The 17,731-nt window shown below is 49.5% G+C and overlaps 1 protein-coding gene across 5 annotated transcripts in view; it reads left to right on the top strand.

The window, feature by feature from the left end:
• The window catches only part of ABLIM3 (actin binding LIM protein family member 3), a 148,358-nt gene that overhangs the window by 93,626 nt on the left and 37,001 nt on the right, over positions 1 to 17,731 (top strand). For all 5 annotated transcript variants that reach the window (XM_005599308.4, XM_070233035.1, XM_070233034.1 and 2 more), the window contains 3 exons: positions 2,752 to 2,878; positions 6,800 to 6,893; positions 13,502 to 13,589. In XM_005599308.4, the coding sequence (XP_005599365.1) occupies positions 2,752 to 2,878; positions 6,800 to 6,893; positions 13,502 to 13,589 (309 nt within the window). The remainder of the gene's footprint in view (positions 1 to 2,751; positions 2,879 to 6,799; positions 6,894 to 13,501; positions 13,590 to 17,731) is intronic.

Here is a 17,731-nt window from a genome sequence, read left to right as displayed (position 1 = left end):
GCTGAATGTTGTAATTTTGGAATAGAGGAACATATGAGGAATGGAGTGGACAGCTGGCTCTGCAGAAGCCAACCTGGGATAGAATGTGATTTTCCTGACCCAGCTTATTACACCAGACCCATGGGCTCCAGGATGGAGTGCCGGAGTCCACCAATGGCCAGGAGTGAAAGTTGGAGGAAGAAGGAGAAACAGGTCCTGATGAATGGTGAAGCCAGTACAGTTGAGGACCAGCAGTGTAACACGAAAAGAAAACCACAGGGAGAAGGCATCCCAGAATTCCCGGGATGAATCAGCAGGCCTTCCCTACATCAGGAATATTGCTTCTGGCTTCAAGTCAGAGATTGGATAATGCACAGAATATAGGTTAAAAACATGAGAATGCGAAATAATAATGACAGCAACCACTTACTGGGCACATACATGCTAAACACTGTGCTAAGCCCACGCAGGCCTGACTTCAGCTCCTCTTCACACCAGTGTGGTAAGGAAGATATCTAGATGAGGAAGCTGGGCCTTAGCATTCATGTGACTAGTATGCTGGGGAGCTGGAATTCTCCTCTTAGCCAGCCTCCCACCAGCTCACTCTAACCTTTCAGCCCAACCTCTAACCACTACACTGTGCTGGCTCCTAAATTTTAACTCAAGGAGCTAAATTCCTCTCAGATGTGTCACTGTAACTTAGAGAGACGGGACTCATTGCTAGAATGTGGCCACGAAAGGATATAGCTATTCAAATAAGTTTTGTTGAAATAGGGAATTGTTCTGTTGGCCAATGACATGTCTATCTCCATGGAATCCATGAGTGAATTTAACCAGTGGATGACCATATCAAGCAAGGCAAAGTGAAGTGTGAGGAAGGAAGGAGAAGAGAGAAACTATAGTTGCCTTTAAATATTTGAAGGAACTGTCACGTGGGGAAAGAGGTAGATTATTCTTGGTTGAATAAAATAGGAGTGACAAGGAGTCGGGTCTTGGCTCCATATGAAGACGGCAGTCATGACAATCTCACCAATCCAAAGGAAAGTGGACTTCCTCAAGAGCGGGGAGCTGCCCACCCCGGAGGCGACTGAGCAAAGGATGGTGCCACCTGTCAAGAATGCTGTAGACTCCTGCGTTGCATGGGATGTTTGACCAAATGCTCTGTGAACTCTGAGCCCCTCTGGGTTTAACACCATCAGGGGGGCTCACAGAGACACCAGTTCAGTATTTGTGGCCTAGAAAGCTAGACCAGATGCCTGGGTCCTTGGGTTCTTCTATACTGAGCATGGGAAAATCGCTTAAGATGCCTGTCTATAAAAGAGGAGGGGATGCCTGACCTCTCTGAATGATTATGTTCTGAAACCTGTGATTATTATCATGGGGGGCAGGGGAGGAGGGAGACTTATCCCAAGAGAAAAGAAAGAAAAAGAAGTAAATCCCAAAACCAATCTCCCAGCCCCCGTTTGACGGCCTGGGGCTTGAAGCATTTTGCAGTCGGAGACCTTACTGCCCCAAGCCCGAGCTAAGGGATGTTAGAGAGGCACTAAGCGGCCAAGAGCTGGGTATTGTGGGAGCTGCCTCGTATCAACACTTCATCAGGGCCCAGACCCTGCACACAGCCTGCTGGGCACACCCCCTTCCTGGACACCCGGACACATCGTCTTCTCTCCCAGAACTGGCTCCCAGCTGGCTGTGAGGGCTTCCAGCCAGCCTCTCCCAACTTGAAATGCAATTTCTTTTCTCCCCACTGCTCTAGAGTGAGAGTTTATCTTGCAACGCCAACAGGGAGGTTTGTCCTCTGGTCACCTTTGCCCCACGGCCCTTTCCTCCTCAAGAGTGGGTCATCCGGTCGGCTAGGCCCAAATTCCCAGCGTCTTCCAAGTACCCTGGACATGGGCTGCATTTCCTTCCCCTCCCCAGACATTGATTGAGCAACAGCAGATGCTGGGCCCCCCACATTCTTTTGGCCCCAGTGCCCATTCCAGGGTGATGGAGATGGAGAGTGAGGCCACGTTTCTGCTTTGGAAGAGTCTTGTCAGACTCTTTAATCCTTGCTACTTGGGGAGGCAAAGGTTTGGCATATAAGCACGTTGGGGAGGGGTGAGATGGTAAATCCTATCCTTTGCCTGGGTACTATAAGGTCTGCTCGTTCATACTTGTTCAGCAAATATGCTTTGAGTTCCTACTATGTGCCAAGCATGGTGCTGGGCAAAAGAATAGATTTGAGCACAAAACACACAAAACAAAGACACTGCTCTTGCCGTTGAGCGTATAGCCTAAGGCTGAGAAAAAATAGATAGTGAGTCTGTCCCTTGGAGCAGTGCTTCTCAAACTTTGCTGCCTAGGGACTCTTGCTAAAATTCAGGAGGTCGGGACGGGGCCTGCAGTGCTGCATGTCTGCAAGCTCCCGGTGATGCTGGTGCTGCAGGTCCCCAGGTCATGAGCTGAGTTAGCAACTTGAGGACAGCCAGAAGCCGTGCAGGGCCCCCTCTGGATGAACAGTGGTCGGGATGACAAGCAGAGAACTGTCTGGAGGAACGCTGGGAGTTCTTTCTTTCTCCCTCACACCAAGACCCCTTGTCTAGAAGCCAGGGCTCCGCTGGCCTTTTCTATCCCCTAGTAGAGCCTCTGGACAGGTGCCACTGCCAGGGTGGGAACCGCTGTGGGAAAACTGCTGTTCACAGAGGATTTCCTTGACTTGGGTGTGAGATGATGGCAGTGGTCAAAGGAGCCCAGGATGTTTTACTCAGCAGCATCCTCTTGTCTTTGCAGACTGTGCTGGGTGCAAGGAGGAGATCAAACACGGCCAGTCGCTCCTGGCACTGGACAAGCAGTGGCACGTCAGCTGCTTCAAATGCCAGACCTGCAGCGTCATCCTCACCGGGGAGTACATCAGCAAGTGGGTCTCCCCCTTTCCCTGCCTCAGCTTCCTGGGCTTCTGCATTCCAGCGGCATTCCCCCTTTAGCCCTTGCCTGAACCTCCAGCAGTATCCCCCTTCATTTCCATCCACCTACCACACTTCAGCCACAAGCAGCATCTCACCAGCTCCCCGGGTCCTCCCATGGTGTTTCCTCTGCCTGAGATTTTCTCCGTTCCTCACGTGCTTACTCCTTCCCTTCCTTCCGGTCTCAGGTCCCATACCCTCTCCTCCAGGGTGGCCCCATACCATCTCTTCCCAGCTCCAGTCCCCAGTACTGGCCCTCATGAGGCCCTTGTTCTCCCCTGTTCATTTCCTTCATACCGGCTATCACCATTTGAAATTGTATATCTATTCATGTTAACTTTTTAATAATGATAATAATACCAGCTGCCATTACTTGAGTTTCTGTTATGTACAAGGAACATATTAACTGCTGTGTGTAGATTATCATGTTAAATTCCCATCAGGTATTTATCCCCATTTAAAACTTGTGGAAACCGAGGGGGTAGGTACCCTGCTCTAGTGAGAGTATTTAATGTCTGTGCTCGCCAGGGCAGGGACTTTGTTTTATTCACTGCTGCCTTTAGCGCAATGCCTGACCCATAGTCAATAATATAGTCATTGAATGACTTTAACTGAGATGAGAGGAGATGATAAACACCAAAGGAGAGAGGGCCCAGCCCCAGCGACCTACACACTGCAGCACTAGACAAGCCCCCCTTGCTGGTAGGCCTCGTGACCTCATTTATAGACTCAAGTACCTAAAAGAAATTATGACCACAGACCCTCACAACTTTGACACTTTATGACCCCAGACACTTCCTAGGTACCACTCTCTGGCCCGGTGCTAGGACATAGTGAGCGTGTCAAGTTGCAGCACACGTGGTTTCTGCTGTCAAGAAAGTTATAGTCTCATAAGAGAGATAAGCTATATCCATAAAGAATTATGACACCAGGGATATGTGATAGGGAGCTCAAGATGTTTTATTCTTTAAGACTCTTTTGGTCATAAGTGACAGAAAACCCAACTCAAACTCACTTAAAAGCAAAAATGGGAGCTTATTGACTCATAGAAATGGGAAGGCCAGAGGCATACTGGCTTCTGGCATGGCTGAATCCAGGGGCTTAAAGATGTCATCAGCACTTTAGAAGTCTCTCTCTCTCTTTCTGTCTTTCTCTGCTTCTCTCTCTCTCAGCTCTGCCTTCCTCTGTTTTGGATTCATTCTCAAGCAGGCCCACCCCAAGGGGTAGCAAAATGACCACCAGCAACTCCAGACTTGCATTCTATCAGCTTAGCAAGCCCAGTAGACTTTCCCAAGAATTCCAGCAAAAGTCCCACAGCCACCCCTGATTTGGCCACCGTTGGTGACCCATTTTTAACCAATCACTGGCCAGGAGAATGTGAACCTTAGAGCCAGAGGGCAGCCCTCTGTGATCCACAGTAACCGTGAGTGGGAAGCGCTGGCTCCCGAAGGAAAACCTCGGCGAGGGTTTCTTCTACCAGCGGAAAGGGAGATGGAAGCTGGCCAGACAGCACTGGTCTGTGTCAGAGGTCTGAGTGAAGGGCTGTGAATATTCAGAGAAAGGAAGAATCACTTTCTAACTAGCAGGAAGTGGAATCTGGAATCTGTGAGAGCTTCATGGAAGATAGTGGCGTTTGAGCTGGACCTTGAAAAGGGGGCCAAGTCTTGAAAATGCAAAGGAGAGCTTCTAGGCAGAATGCTCAGCCTGGGCACGGGCAGGGAGGTGCTGGATGCATCCACCCTGTTTGCTGGAGCTCAGGCGGGTGCACGGGTGAAGCAGGGTCCGAGGCTGCAGAGGTGAGCTGAGGCCACATCATCGAGAGCTTTGAATGCCATATTAGTAGGAGTTTGGCATTCCCCTGTGTGCCTGCCAAGTAGGGAGTGCCCTTAGTGAGTGGCCGGCCAGGAGTCCTTGAGTCTGCGAGCCTAAATCAGAATTCTCTGGGAAGTAAGGGTTTGCTGAGAGATCCTCTCAAGGAGGCCCAGCCCAGATTGCCCACCACACCTTGGGCCTCTGCAGCCTGGCTCTGGGCTCTTCATCTGTCTGCTGGCAGAGTGGCAGTAAGGCACTGGCTTGGCATCAACACCCGGGTTAGAAGCCCAGCCTACAAGACTTTGGCAAGAGACTCAATTTCTCTGAGTCTGTTTCCTCATTTATAAAAACGCGGATCAGACAAAGACCTACCTCATAGTGTTGTGCAAAGGCTCAGAGATCTGTGCTTTGTACCTAATAAGTGCGCAGTAAATATTGATTTTTACCATCTGCTGCTTTTTAGAATCATGTGTATTTCAAATTCTCCAAGGCCTCAGCAGCCCATGGGCCCAAATGAAGTGGTGTTGGCATTTATACCCAAATTCTGCTGGCTTATTGCATCCACCTCCTGACAAATGACTTTATCCCCCTGCAGACTCAGCCCCCACACCCACAGAGTGTGGAAGCATTGGGAGGGGTCGGGGAGCCTTGTCTCATGGGCTCACCAACAAGTCCTTGCCTGGTGGGCACAGTCTCACCTCTGGGCCTTTGCCAGGCATCGGTCGTTACTGCCGCTTCTCCTTCAGGAAATCACTGCCCACCCTGCTGCCCGGGCTGGGCTCCCAGAAATCCCAACATGGCAACAACTTGGAGATGGAAAAACGACATGCTTGTCCTGTAGGCTCTCTGGGTCTGAGCCAAGTTCTTTTACACCCAAAAGTAGGGGAAACGTCCCTCTCTCATCACTGCACTTTGTGTCATCAGCACTTTGGAAAATGTCATCAGATCTAGTCCTTAGAGCTAGGCAGGGCCCAGAAGCTGGGCTGAACTCTCTGATGCCCCCAACTATCTCCACGTTGGCCCTAGAAAGCTGAGCCCCAAACGTCCTCCTTGAAGACCCCTCTCAGCATCATGGGGATTCCTCTGGCTGCCATTTGCTGAGTGTTCACAAGGCCAGGTGCTGTGCCGAGCCCTGGACACCCTGGAGCCATGTCCTTTCATCCTCGTGACAACATAAGTGAGAAAGCAGACCGCCTGTGTTTGAATCCAGTTCTAGGTCATTCAAGTTGGGTTTTCTCATCCTCACAATGGGGAGACTGATAGTTGCAACCTCACAGGGCTGTCCTAAGGGTTAAATGAAATAATCTCTGTAAAACCATCAGAGGGCCCGGCGCACACCAAGCAATAAATGTCAGTGGCTGGTAGTAGTAGGGAGTAGTATAAGAATAATTAATGATCTTATTGCTACCTGATAAGTTATAAGCATGGGGCAAAAAGTACCCTGGAGCACGTAGAAGGTGGTCACGGGAGGTTCATGTTACGTGCTGATCTAGTAGCACAATCAGATGATTCTTTCAGTACAGGTGAAATTCTTTATTAGCGGAGGAACCCTTCAGGATATGCACAAATTGATCACATTGATTACGTCCTGGTTTTCCTGGAAGGGAAACTGGAAGGGGCTGGAAGGAGGGTGAAGATTTTTCCCTTTGTGCTTTTGTAATATGCCATATGCAAATATTGCCTATTCTAAATAAAATAAAACAAATTTTTTAAATGATTTTTTTAAAGAACGTTTTGAGATACAGAGAAGAGAGTGGGTCTGGAGAATTTGTGGGGAGGGGGAAGAAGGAGAGTGGGAAAGGGACGCCCACAGCCAGCAGCAGACCAGTGGGTTCTAGGCACACTCCGGGAGTTTGTCAAGATGCAGATTCCTGGACCCCCCTCCCAAGAAGTCTCTGATTTCATTGGTCTGAGGGGTGTCTCAGGAGTTTGCATTTTTAACAAGCTCTCCCAGTGCTTCTCATCTTGGCCCAGTCCCTGTTGGCTGCAGATCCTGGAACCTCCATGTGACACCCCCACGAACCCCCCCAACTTCCTCTTCCTGTGTGGATTTCCTCTTGCAGGGATGGCGTTCCGTACTGCGAGTCTGACTACCACTCCCAGTTTGGCATTAAATGCGAGACTTGTGACCGATACATCAGCGGCAGGGTCTTGGAGGTGAGTGGGTTCAAGTAACCATGAAGGTATTTGAACAGGATAGCCTGTGACTCCAAAAAGTCGTCACTGAGAAAGGAGCAAGTCACCCCAGATCCCTTCTTCCATAGCCTCCACCTCCCCCTGCTTCCTGTACCCCAGCTTAGCTACATGACCTTGAGCAGATAACCTTGCCTCTCTGGGCACCCCCAAAATGAGAACCTGGACGAAATTATTCCTGATTCAGAAAATGCTGGGCTGAGAATAGGAGTTGCTTCTCTGGATTCAGACCCTGATAGATTACTGAGGAGTGACAATTAGGATTTTCTTCCTAACCCTGCTAGGGGATGGAAGACTTTTTTTTTATTTTTTCGGCATTTGGTAATGTGCTGATTTAAGAACCAGCTTGTCTAGCAGCTTGCTCCCTAAGCCCTCCTTTGGCTGGTCCATCGCCATGGCAACAGCTCTCCAACGCCTCCAATGCACAGCTTGCTCTGCCAGTGACAGACAACCTGCAGCTCCCTTGCTGAGCCCCTGCCTGAGCCCCCTGTCCACTGGTCTTCCTGGCCTTCCTTCCCACACCCTCTGGGTCCAGGAAGCTGTCTTCCTAGGCTTTGGGACCACCCACCTTGAGGAATTAGAAACAAGAAAGAGTTTGGTGCAAGTGAAAAACAGTAGCCTAAGAGTAGAAACAATTAGTTTCTAATATTGCCTCGACTGCTAACACATGCTCAGATTTTCGTGAATATCTTTGACTCTCTAGGCCTCAGTTTTCCCATCTGACAATGGCTGAAGGACAGCAGACTGGGTCAGCTCTTGCAAGCAGAATCATTAATTCTGACAAATTGGCCAGTTGGTTGCGGTTACCTGGCATCAGCACTATGTCGAGAAGGATTCTGCAGCCATATCTGGGCTCAGCAGGAGAGCGTGTAGCAACCAGGAAAGAACTCTCTGAAGAGATGCATTGAAGCTGAGCCCTGAGGATGAGAAGGAAGCTGTCATGTGAAGAGCTGGAGGGAAAATGAGCTTGACCCATTCAGGGAAAAGAGAAGAAGGCCTGTGTGGCTGAATTATATAAATCAGGGCTAGGTGGCGGTGGAGTACATCATATAAGGCATACCATATAGGGTTTTGTAGACCCATTTAAGAGTTTGGATTTTATAGTAAATGCAATGGAAAGCCATTGGAGAGTTTTAAACCAAGTTGCAACGTGATAAGGTTATGTTTTTAAAAGATAGGGAGTCAGAGAGAATAAGATAAACAAATGCACAGAGTTGATAAACTATTAAGCATTTCCAGGAGCGGGAGGAGCCCAACGTGGAGGATAAGGCATGAAACAGGAGCGCCGGCAGGGTGTTGGGCCCAGGTTTCCGAGGGCTCGCTACTGAGGGAAGGAGTTTGTATGCAATTCACTGAGCAATGGGGTTGAGGAAAGATCAGCCAGAAGTGACGTGCTTAGAGCTGCACCTTTGGGAGAATAACGTGATGTACACAGGCTAAATGTGGAGGAAAGAAACTAGAAGTGGGAGACCAGCAAGGAGGCCATGACGCCAGAAGGAGTCAAGAGGTACAGTAGCAGTGGAAAGGACAACCACCCTGTCTCAAGGGTTATGGCAGTAGAATTCCAATGCTTTGCCACTGTGCGACAACTTGTAGACGTGAGGACTGAAGGAGAAGAGGCCAAAAGTTGTACCAAAGAGTCAGGCCTGGGTAAGAGGTAGTCTGTTGTCACCATCTGCAGAACTGGGGGTGGCAGAGAAAGAAGCTGATCTGGGCAGAAACACAGCGAGTTCCGTTTGGGATGGGTTGTGATTGAAATTCTGGGAAAGTTTCAAGAAGGCAGTCAGAAATGTGGAGCAGGGCTCGGGAACAAAGCTCAGGCCTGGAGGGACCAATCTCAGAAATGCTGGGATTGGAAAAATAGCACCATGGGAGTCATCAGGATTTCCGAGAGAGAGGAAGCGGGCTGAAGGGAGCCTTGGAGAGTGGCTGCTTGCAGGTGGCAGAAGGAGGCTGAGGAGTTATCAGAAGAAGGGCAGTCAGGGAGGTGGGGGAGAAAGAGGGAGGGGCAGTAAGAGAACAGAGCTTCAGAAAAGATGGCAAGGTCAGTCAGAGTGTTGGTCAGGTTCGCCAGAGCAGGTAAGGACTATGTGGATGGAGAAAAAGCTCTGGGGTGTGGGGAAGGGTCACCTTCAGGAGTACAGTCTCTGGGGTCTGCAGGATTGTGGGGGAGAGGCATCTGCACTGTAGTGAGGTAAAGGGTGGGTGGGATGAGAGATCATAAAAGCAGACTCTTCTTTCAGGAAGGAAAAACTCAATGGCACACAGGACTGTAGACGGGAATTCGTCTCAGCTGCTCTGACATTCTGTCGGCAGTGGGTGTCTTTTCCCGCGTGTTCCTGCCGTTTAGCATTGTGGGAGCCTCCTCTTCTGAGGCAGCTGTTGTGACTGGGTTTCAATTGATTCCCTTTGCGTGAGGCTCCATTAACATCTCGAACGTATTGATTTTTTTTCTTAGAGCTGGCAGAGACTTTTAGCAATCAACCAGCTCACCCTCCTCGTTTTACAGATGAGAATAGTGAGCCACAAGACATGTGATGTGTTTCCAAGGTCACACACAGTGTTTCTGGTGGAGACAGAGCTGAAATCTAGGACTCTAGGCTCCTATATCCCACACCGATGCCCACAGCTCTCGGCCACTCGGGGTTCTCTGAGGTAGTGCGATGTCACGAAAAATACGTGGCTAGGGGAAAACACACTTGGGTTCTAATTTTACCACTTATAGCCATGAAACCTGAAGCAAGTCATCTTCTCTGAGTCTTAGAGTCTTTATCTAACAATGGAGAATACTACTGTTATTTAACTCCTAATGGACATATTAGTGTGAAATAATAGAAAAAATATAACTGGTCTCTGCCCCAGTTCCTGGCACAGAGCTCCTAAAATCTTTGTACTTTCCTAGGTGATATGAGCTCTAGGAGCATCTTTAGTTCTAATATTTGGTCTTTGACCTGGTTCCTGACACAGAGCTCCTAAATCCATTGGAATTTCCTGGGTGATAGGGTGTCTTTTCTTCTAACGAAGTGACTCCTGATGGGCTCCTGGTTGAGGGCTGGTCACCAGAGAGACCAAACCATGATTAGAAGGTTAAAACTTTCAGCCCCATCTCACATCCTCCAGGAGAGAGAGAGGGACTAGGAATTGAGTTAATGATGGATCATGCCTGTGAAGTGAAGCTTCCATAAATATCCCAAAAGTACAGGGTTCAGAGAGCTTGCAGGTTGGTGAACACGTGGAGGTGCTGGGAGAGTGGGGCACATGGAGAGGGCATGGAAGCTCCACACCCCTGCCGCATACCTTGCCCTTGTGTATTTCTTCCATCTGGATGTTCGTCTGTGTCCTTTATCATATCCTTTTGTAATAAACCAGTAAATGTGTTTCCCTGAGTGCTATGAGCTATTCTGGCAAATTGCCAAACCCAAGTTGGGGGTCATGGGAACCTCAATTTATAGCCAGTCAGTCAGAAAGAAGTACAGGTAACAACATGGGGCATAGAATTGGTATCTGAAGTCTGTTTATGGTAGTTGAGAGGGACAGTCTTGTGGGAGTGAGCCCTTAACCTGTGGGATCTGACGCTTTCTCCAGGTAGATAGTGTCAGAATTGAGTTAAACTGTAGGACACTCAGCTGTTGTCCCAGAGAATTGCTTGGTGTGGGGGAAAAAATCCCACACATCTGGTATCAGAAGTGCTATGAGTGCGGTAGTAGTGTGGGAGTAAAGGACACACACAGGAGTGTGTTTTTCCTTTACAGTTAGGATGTTTTTGGTTACAAGGGCAGAAGCTATACTCAAATGGCTCAGGCCAAAACGAAATTTACCAGCTCCCGTAATAAAAAGCCCAGGAGTAATTCTCTGTTCAGGCACAGCTGGATCCAGTGTTCAAACAAATGCATTTGGAATATCTCGCCATCTTGGCTCCACTTGCTTCTGTGTTGGCTTTATTCTCAGGAAGCCTCTCCTTCATGATGGGGAAGTTGGACACCAGGTGTCCAGGCTACATCCTATCAGCCAGTATCCCAAGTGGAAGGAGAGCTGCTCTTTTCTAACAGCTCAGCAAACATCCTGGGACTGGCTCTCACTGGACAGTCTCAGGCCCATCTCCAAACCAATAGCTGTGACCATAGAGCTGAAATAGCTTATTGGTGGGGTCAGCCCTACTTAACACGTGGACTGATTTGCGAAAGGGTGGTCCCACCCAGGAAAGGCCTGATGCTGTTTCTGGAAGAAGAGGGCAGGATGTTAGCCAGGCAGAAACAACAGTTGCCCAGTACAGGGCCCAGTGCATTCCTAGGTACACAATAGGCACTTAATTAAATACCGTTTCCCCTTCCCATTCCTCTCCAGGCCCTCCCACAATCCCTTCCTCAGTGATAAAGCTCACTGTGCTGCATGCCACTCACACTTCTTCCTTCCTAGTCTGTGTCCTCACCAAGGAGAATCGCACACCTGGTGTCTTTGTGCTGCATTTTCTAACCCAACTTCAGTAAGTTTGCAGTTCTCAGTCCACTCCACTGTGGCCCCATTTTTCTGGTACTAATGCTTTGCCACTTTTCTTCACTATTTTCTTGACTTCGGTTGTTAACAGACAGAATGTCTCATCACACCTCACTGACTTGGTTCTCCTTATGCTGGGACCGGCTGCTCTGGAAGCCTCCCCTCCCTCAAGTTGTTTTCAACATCACCCCTGCCCGGGGTTGCTGAGATGGGCATGAAGCATCTTTCAGTTGGGGTGGCGTGGGGGCGGGGGGGCTGGGGAGGAGCGTGACATTTAGGAAGATGCCAAGCTTCAGTTTTGCCAAGGCGCTGTTGCCACCCTGGAAAACAGGTCTATAATTGAAATGATAACGAGACACAAAGTAGGAAGAGGCTACTAATTAAACCGATTATCCTTGTCATGGTACGAGAGAGTTGGTCCCACGATATCTCAGCTTGGGAAAACAGCAGGCTCCTTCCGAAGTTCGAACCCAGTTTGCTTTGATGATGATAAGGACATTTTATCACTGAGGGGAGCCATGCAAACAACCAAGACTGAAAAAAGAAATGTTGGAGATATTTTTTTCCTTTTTTAAAAATCTGCCCTTTCCACATTCTTGCTAAGTTTTTAAAATAAATCAAGTATCTCCAGAATAGGCAGGCCCGTGCCCAACCCCTTCCCCAAAGAAAAAGATTCAGAAATAAGCCTTCACCATTACACAATTATAATTTTTGAATTGGAAGGAACCCATTAATATTAGATCAAGTGATGGCTTGGGGAGGGGCCTTTAACAATCCCCCAGTCTCTTATCAGTTTCCCCCAGACATAGCCCCCTAAAATCCCTGCCCTAACATGCAAAACAAGCCCCACCTTCCAGCCCAACCACTGTTCCAGGCTCCTGCCGTGTAGAAACGCTGGAGCTGCCGCTGAAAGGCCCTTTCACATCCAGGCCTCTTGGCTGGACTTGTGTCAGAATGGTCAGCATGGAAGTAAGTGCTGGCCTGGTGACTGGCCCTCGGGGGTCCAGCTCCAACACTGCTCCTGGCTTCCAGTGAGATCTTGAGTCACAGCCTTCTCTGAGGCCGTTTCTTCCCGCTATGGAAGAATTAGCAGCTGCAAATCCGTTCCATTTTGACTTGAAATAATTGTAGGGAAGGAAAGTGGGAATAGTGAAGGAGGTTCACCAAAGCCAGACTGGGGTGAGCTGGGGCTGGGGGCAGGGGCGCCCAGGTGCAACAATCATGGGGCTGGCCTGGGGGTCAGAGGCTCCCCGACAGGGCCTGGCTCTGCGGGTCCTTTTATTTGTCCACTGAGTCCTAAAGTCGGGCCTTCATGTGCCACTCACAATTTTTGCCATGTCTATGAACCTTGTGTACTCATTCTTAACTAATACTTTAATTTGTCTTTGAGTTGACTCACTTATGTATAAGAAAATTTATATAACATAGCAGGAAAACCAGGATCACTTCCCATATTGCCAATAACCAAAAAATAAATATAGTTCTAGCTAGATTCTACTGCTTGTGGAGGCTCCCAACCTCACACCTGTTCTCGTTCCTAAGAAGGTAGATTAGTAAGTTTTGGATAGATGTTAAAGACACATCGCACCGAACTGGTGTTTTCTTGAAAAAACCAGAAGTATTGATAGAGGATTGAAAGGAGATCATTTTTTTCATTGATTCAATGTTATTAAATCCTGGGTCCATGTACCACTTAAAATCATCTCATGTACCATTAGTGGTAAGGGTCCCATTCTTGGGGGAAGGCTGGGATGTCCTCAAAGCAAGATTGTTTCCTCATCTGGAAATGAGGAGGTGGGACCAGTGGCCTCCAAAGGGCCCCTCCCCTGCCAGAATAGAAGTACAGGTGTCAGGGAGGTCCCGTGAACTGCCATCAGGGACCCAGGGTATGGAATCACCAGGCTTCATGGGTGGACTTTTATAGATGGTTCTGGACTCCCCAGATAGACTCCCAACCAACCTCCAGGCCATGAAGATGCCAACATCACTAATGTGTCCAGGAAATGTTCAAACCCAACCTGCCCCACTGGACAGCCTCTCCAGCTCTGACCTCCTGTTTCTTCTTTTTATTTCCATAGGCAGGAGGGAAGCACTACCACCCAATCTGTGCCAGATGTGTACGCTGCCACCAGATGTTCACTGAAGGGGAGGAGATGTACCTCACAGGTAAGCAAAGATGAGCCTCCGTAAAGCATCCCTATCTACCCATGGCTGGAAAGGAAATAAAATTCCCTTTCATTTCAGTCTTATCTTTGCTTTTGGCTTGTCCTCAAAATTGCAATTAATTCGCCCCTCTCTGGGTGGTTCGGGAAAGTTGCCGGTGTGGCTAATGTAAAGTGACATGTAATCTGCCTTCCGTCCCTGTGCGCCTCCACCCGCTGCTCAGCTGGCCTGCTTCCCTGGAAATGCTCTGAGCAGACTCCCCTGGCTCTGCCTGGGGGTGGGAAGTTGAGCTAAATGAGGCCAAGTGGTCAGAGAACCTCAGAAGAATGGCTTGGTTGCACAGTGTCTGCAGCATCACAGCCTCTACCCCACGTCCCTCACCCCCCCTCCCCCCACATCTCAGACCATCACATGAGGCTCTCACTTCCGCCTTCCCATGGACTCTTAGGATGCACAGAAAGGAATTGGAGGGAACCAACAGCCTCCAAGAAGCAAACTGGGGCTGATTTCCCTCCACCACTGTCTGGGGTCTAGCCCTCTGGCCCCAGGATTCTTGCAAGTCTTTTAATGAGTCTCCAGGCTCTGCTCAATCTTTCCTCCTCTGCCTCGTCCATCATCCCAGAGCATCATGGTGTTCTTGGCACAGCCCTGTGGAGAGATCTTCAGGGCCCCTCCCAGCCCACCAGTTTAGGTACCAACACTTCAGCCTAGCATCTAAGACCCTCTCACTGAGGTCTCAAACTGCCTTTCTAGCTTGAACAAATCCAGCACTTCAACTGCCAAAGCCAGCTTTCAATTGTTTCTTCATCCATTTGACAACTATTTCTTGAGCCCCAGCCTTGTACAGGCTTTGCACCGGGGTCCATAGTCCTACCCCCATTGCCCTACAGTCCAGCAGGGGAGGTGGACCATAGTCCATAATTATACAAATAACCGTCCACTGTGATAAGTTTTATGAAGGGGAGCAGTATGGGACTGTGAGAGCACATAACGGGGTACAGGGGGAATCAGGGAAGGTTCCTGAGGAAGGGCTGGGAGCTGGGATCCGAAGGATGAGTGGGCGTTAATTGGGCAAAGAGAGGAGAGATGGGATGTGCTCACCTGAGGGGACAGAATCTGCTTGGCTCTGAGGTTGGCGAAGAAGTGGCAAGTGTAGGAGGCCAAGAGGAGCCAGGGTGTAGACGGAGGTGAGATGTGAGGCTGGGAGGTGGGCACGGACAGACCAGGCCAGGCCTTGTGGTAAGGACGGCGTTTGGTCCCTCAAATGAATTCATGGCCCTGGTGCCTCCGGGTTGTTGCTCTTTGTTACATACCTCTCAGAACACTCTTGTCTTCCATGCCCTCCTTTGGAAATTCTCCTTGGCCCAGTTTAGGCACTACCTACTTCATAAATGCCCTAGATGCTCTCATCCCCACACCACAACCCTCCTCCCTGAACTCCCACAGCCCTTTGTTTGCACCTGCTCCCCTCCAGCTTCCATGAGAGTCATTGGCCTTCTCCCTGAGACCCCTTGCCCCTGAAATTGACCCCTCAGTCCTGACATTGACCCCACAAGCACTCATTCTACAGGTGATCATTGTTGGCTGAATTGCTGTAATTAACCATCCCCAGATGTTTAAATAGCTATCTAGGGGAGAAACCTTCCTCCCGGTTTCCTCACAAGGCAGATATAAGACCAGGGAGGCAGTTACAGGGAGTGTGTCTTCCTATCAAGCTTGTCCTAGCCATGAGTGCCCACAGCCAGGAATCCCCTCCAGATGTAATGAATTCCCTTTGCCTAGAGCAGGGCTTCTCAACCTCAGCACTAGCGACATTTTAGACCAGATAATTCTCTGGTGTGGGACTGTCCTGTGCATTGCAGGATGCTTAGTAGTATCCCTGGCTTCTGCCCACAAGATGCCAATAATGTACGCCTTCCCATTATTGACAGCTGCAAATATCTCAGACGTCGTGGAATATCCCCTGGTGGGCAAAATCGTTCTCAGTTGAGAACTACTGGCCTAGAGCTCTTCAACAGAATCTCTTACCATCTGCTAGAAATGCTGGAGCAGGGATTCCTATGTTGGCTTGGGCTGGGTGACCATTTCTAAGATGCTGTGACTCTACAGCTGTTCACTTGTATGTACAGTCTTACAGGTGTTAGAGGTGGAGGATCCTAGAGGCCACTCTAGACTGGAAAGTAACAACTCTCATTGTACAGATGGGAAAAGTGAGGCCCAGAGAGGAAGAGACTTGCATGAGAACCAGAGCATGCAGGGGCACAGAGGACCGGGCCTTATGACTCCCACTCCAGAGCTCTCTCTGCTTGGCCCCCTGGGACAAGGCCCTGCCTGCTACTCAGGTCCCTGCAAGACTAGACCCCCCCCTTCCCATGGGCACCAATCCCTCAATGCTTGGGTCCCCGAGTGGTTCCTGCTGCAGGACCCTGTGTTCCATCCTGGGAAGCCCACCCGAGTCTCAGCAAACACGATGTCTTCATGGACACTGACCACCTGGTAATCTGGACGTTGCACTCGGTTTGAAAATTCATTGTGTGATATTCCTCTCCTCCTTCCCTGGTGGAGACATTCCCTAGTGTTGAAACTGCCCTCACGTTCACATCTCTAGAATAATCAACATCTTCACCTTCCTGCCTGAATTCCCAATCCTAATCTTTCCCCATTTAGTGGTTTGAATCCTGGCTCCACTGCTTGCTAATTTTGACCCTGAGCAAGTCTCTTAACTCTGAACCTCAGTTGCCTAGTCTGTAAAATAGGCTAGTAACAGACCCTATAATATAGAAGTATAGGAAGTTCCTGACACATGGTAAGCTCTTAGTTCATTCACTTAACAAATATCTGTTGAGCCCCACCTGTGTGCTGGTGCTGTCATGTCAACTGGAGATGTAGCAGTGAGCAAGGCTGTCAAGTTCCATGCCCTCTTGGAGCTCACGTCCTCATGTGTCGGTATCTTCTAGGCCCTGCTTCTGACCAGAACTTCACAGAATGCTGAAAGAGTTAAGCGGTGAAGTGAGCAGCTTTGTGATCACGAGAGAGAATGCATAAAAAACCTATGGCAGCAATGCCTCCGGGAGGTGGGAGATATTCTTGGTGATGAAGAAGGGCCTGTCACCCTCCTCCTTAATTATCCCATCCCTACCCTCCTGGCTCTGGGGAGAGTGGGAGTAATTGCAGAGCTTTCAAGGACCTGCCTCGAGGGATGCTGAGCGATCCTGGAATGAGGGGGACCAGGCCATCCGATGCTAGAGTCATGCTGACTTGAGCTGTGGGCGTCCTGGGGGTGGCAGCCACCGGGGGGGCTTCTGCTACCATCAAGAGCTGGGCCCAAGATTGCCCTGGACACCCTCCCCAGGCAAGGGTACAGGACTCGCAATGATATTCCCCAGAAATGGCAAGAAAACTCTCCTCCCAGGCAGAACAGGAGTGAGAACCGGCTGAGAGCCTAGACTCCTGGGTTCAAACGTCAGCACTTCTGCTAATGGGCTGTGACCTTGAGAAGTGTGTTCCTTCCCTGGGTCTCTTCCTTAACCTGTAAAATGAGGATAATTACACTGTCTTTCATTCATCCATCCAAACTGAGGTCATGCTCTGTGCCGGGCTCTCTGTTCTGTGCTGGGCACTCAGAGATGAGCGAGGCAGGAGTGCTAGCTTCTGTGGTGGAGTTGACTGACAGGAGGAGGGGACCAGCTGTAATCAAATAGAGTTGCAAACATTCAGTGACAAGCAGTGATAAGTGCTGTGAAGGGGAGGTTTGGGATCCATGGGAGTGTATTATAAGGCTCCTGGTCTAGTCTGAGAGGTCAGGAGAGGCTCTGCTGAAGAAGGGCAGTTTCAAGCCAAGACCTTGAAATTAAGTAGGAGGTGAGAGGGTAGAGGGAGGGAAGATCGTGAAGGTGGAGAGAACAGCAGGTGCAAAGGCCCACGGTGGGAGGAAGCATTACACGATGGAGAAACTGAGGCACATCCACGTACCCAGTGCACAGAGAGCAAGCATACTCCACAAGGTCCTCGTGACTATTAGAGGGGAGAATGCATGTGAAGATGCTCAGTGCCCCATAAAGCAATGCACACAAGAGAGAGAGTGCTGGGAAGCCTGCAAAGGTTAGAAACCCAGTCTTGTCAGTTCCGTAGCAGGACACAGCAAG

Source organism: Equus caballus, chromosome 14, assembly GCF_041296265.1.
Source record: "Equus caballus isolate H_3958 breed thoroughbred chromosome 14, TB-T2T, whole genome shotgun sequence".
Taxonomy (NCBI): Eukaryota; Metazoa; Chordata; class Mammalia; order Perissodactyla; family Equidae; genus Equus; species Equus caballus.
The sequence above is the reverse complement of the archived record's forward strand: the minus strand, read 5'-3'. Positions and strand labels throughout refer to the sequence as shown.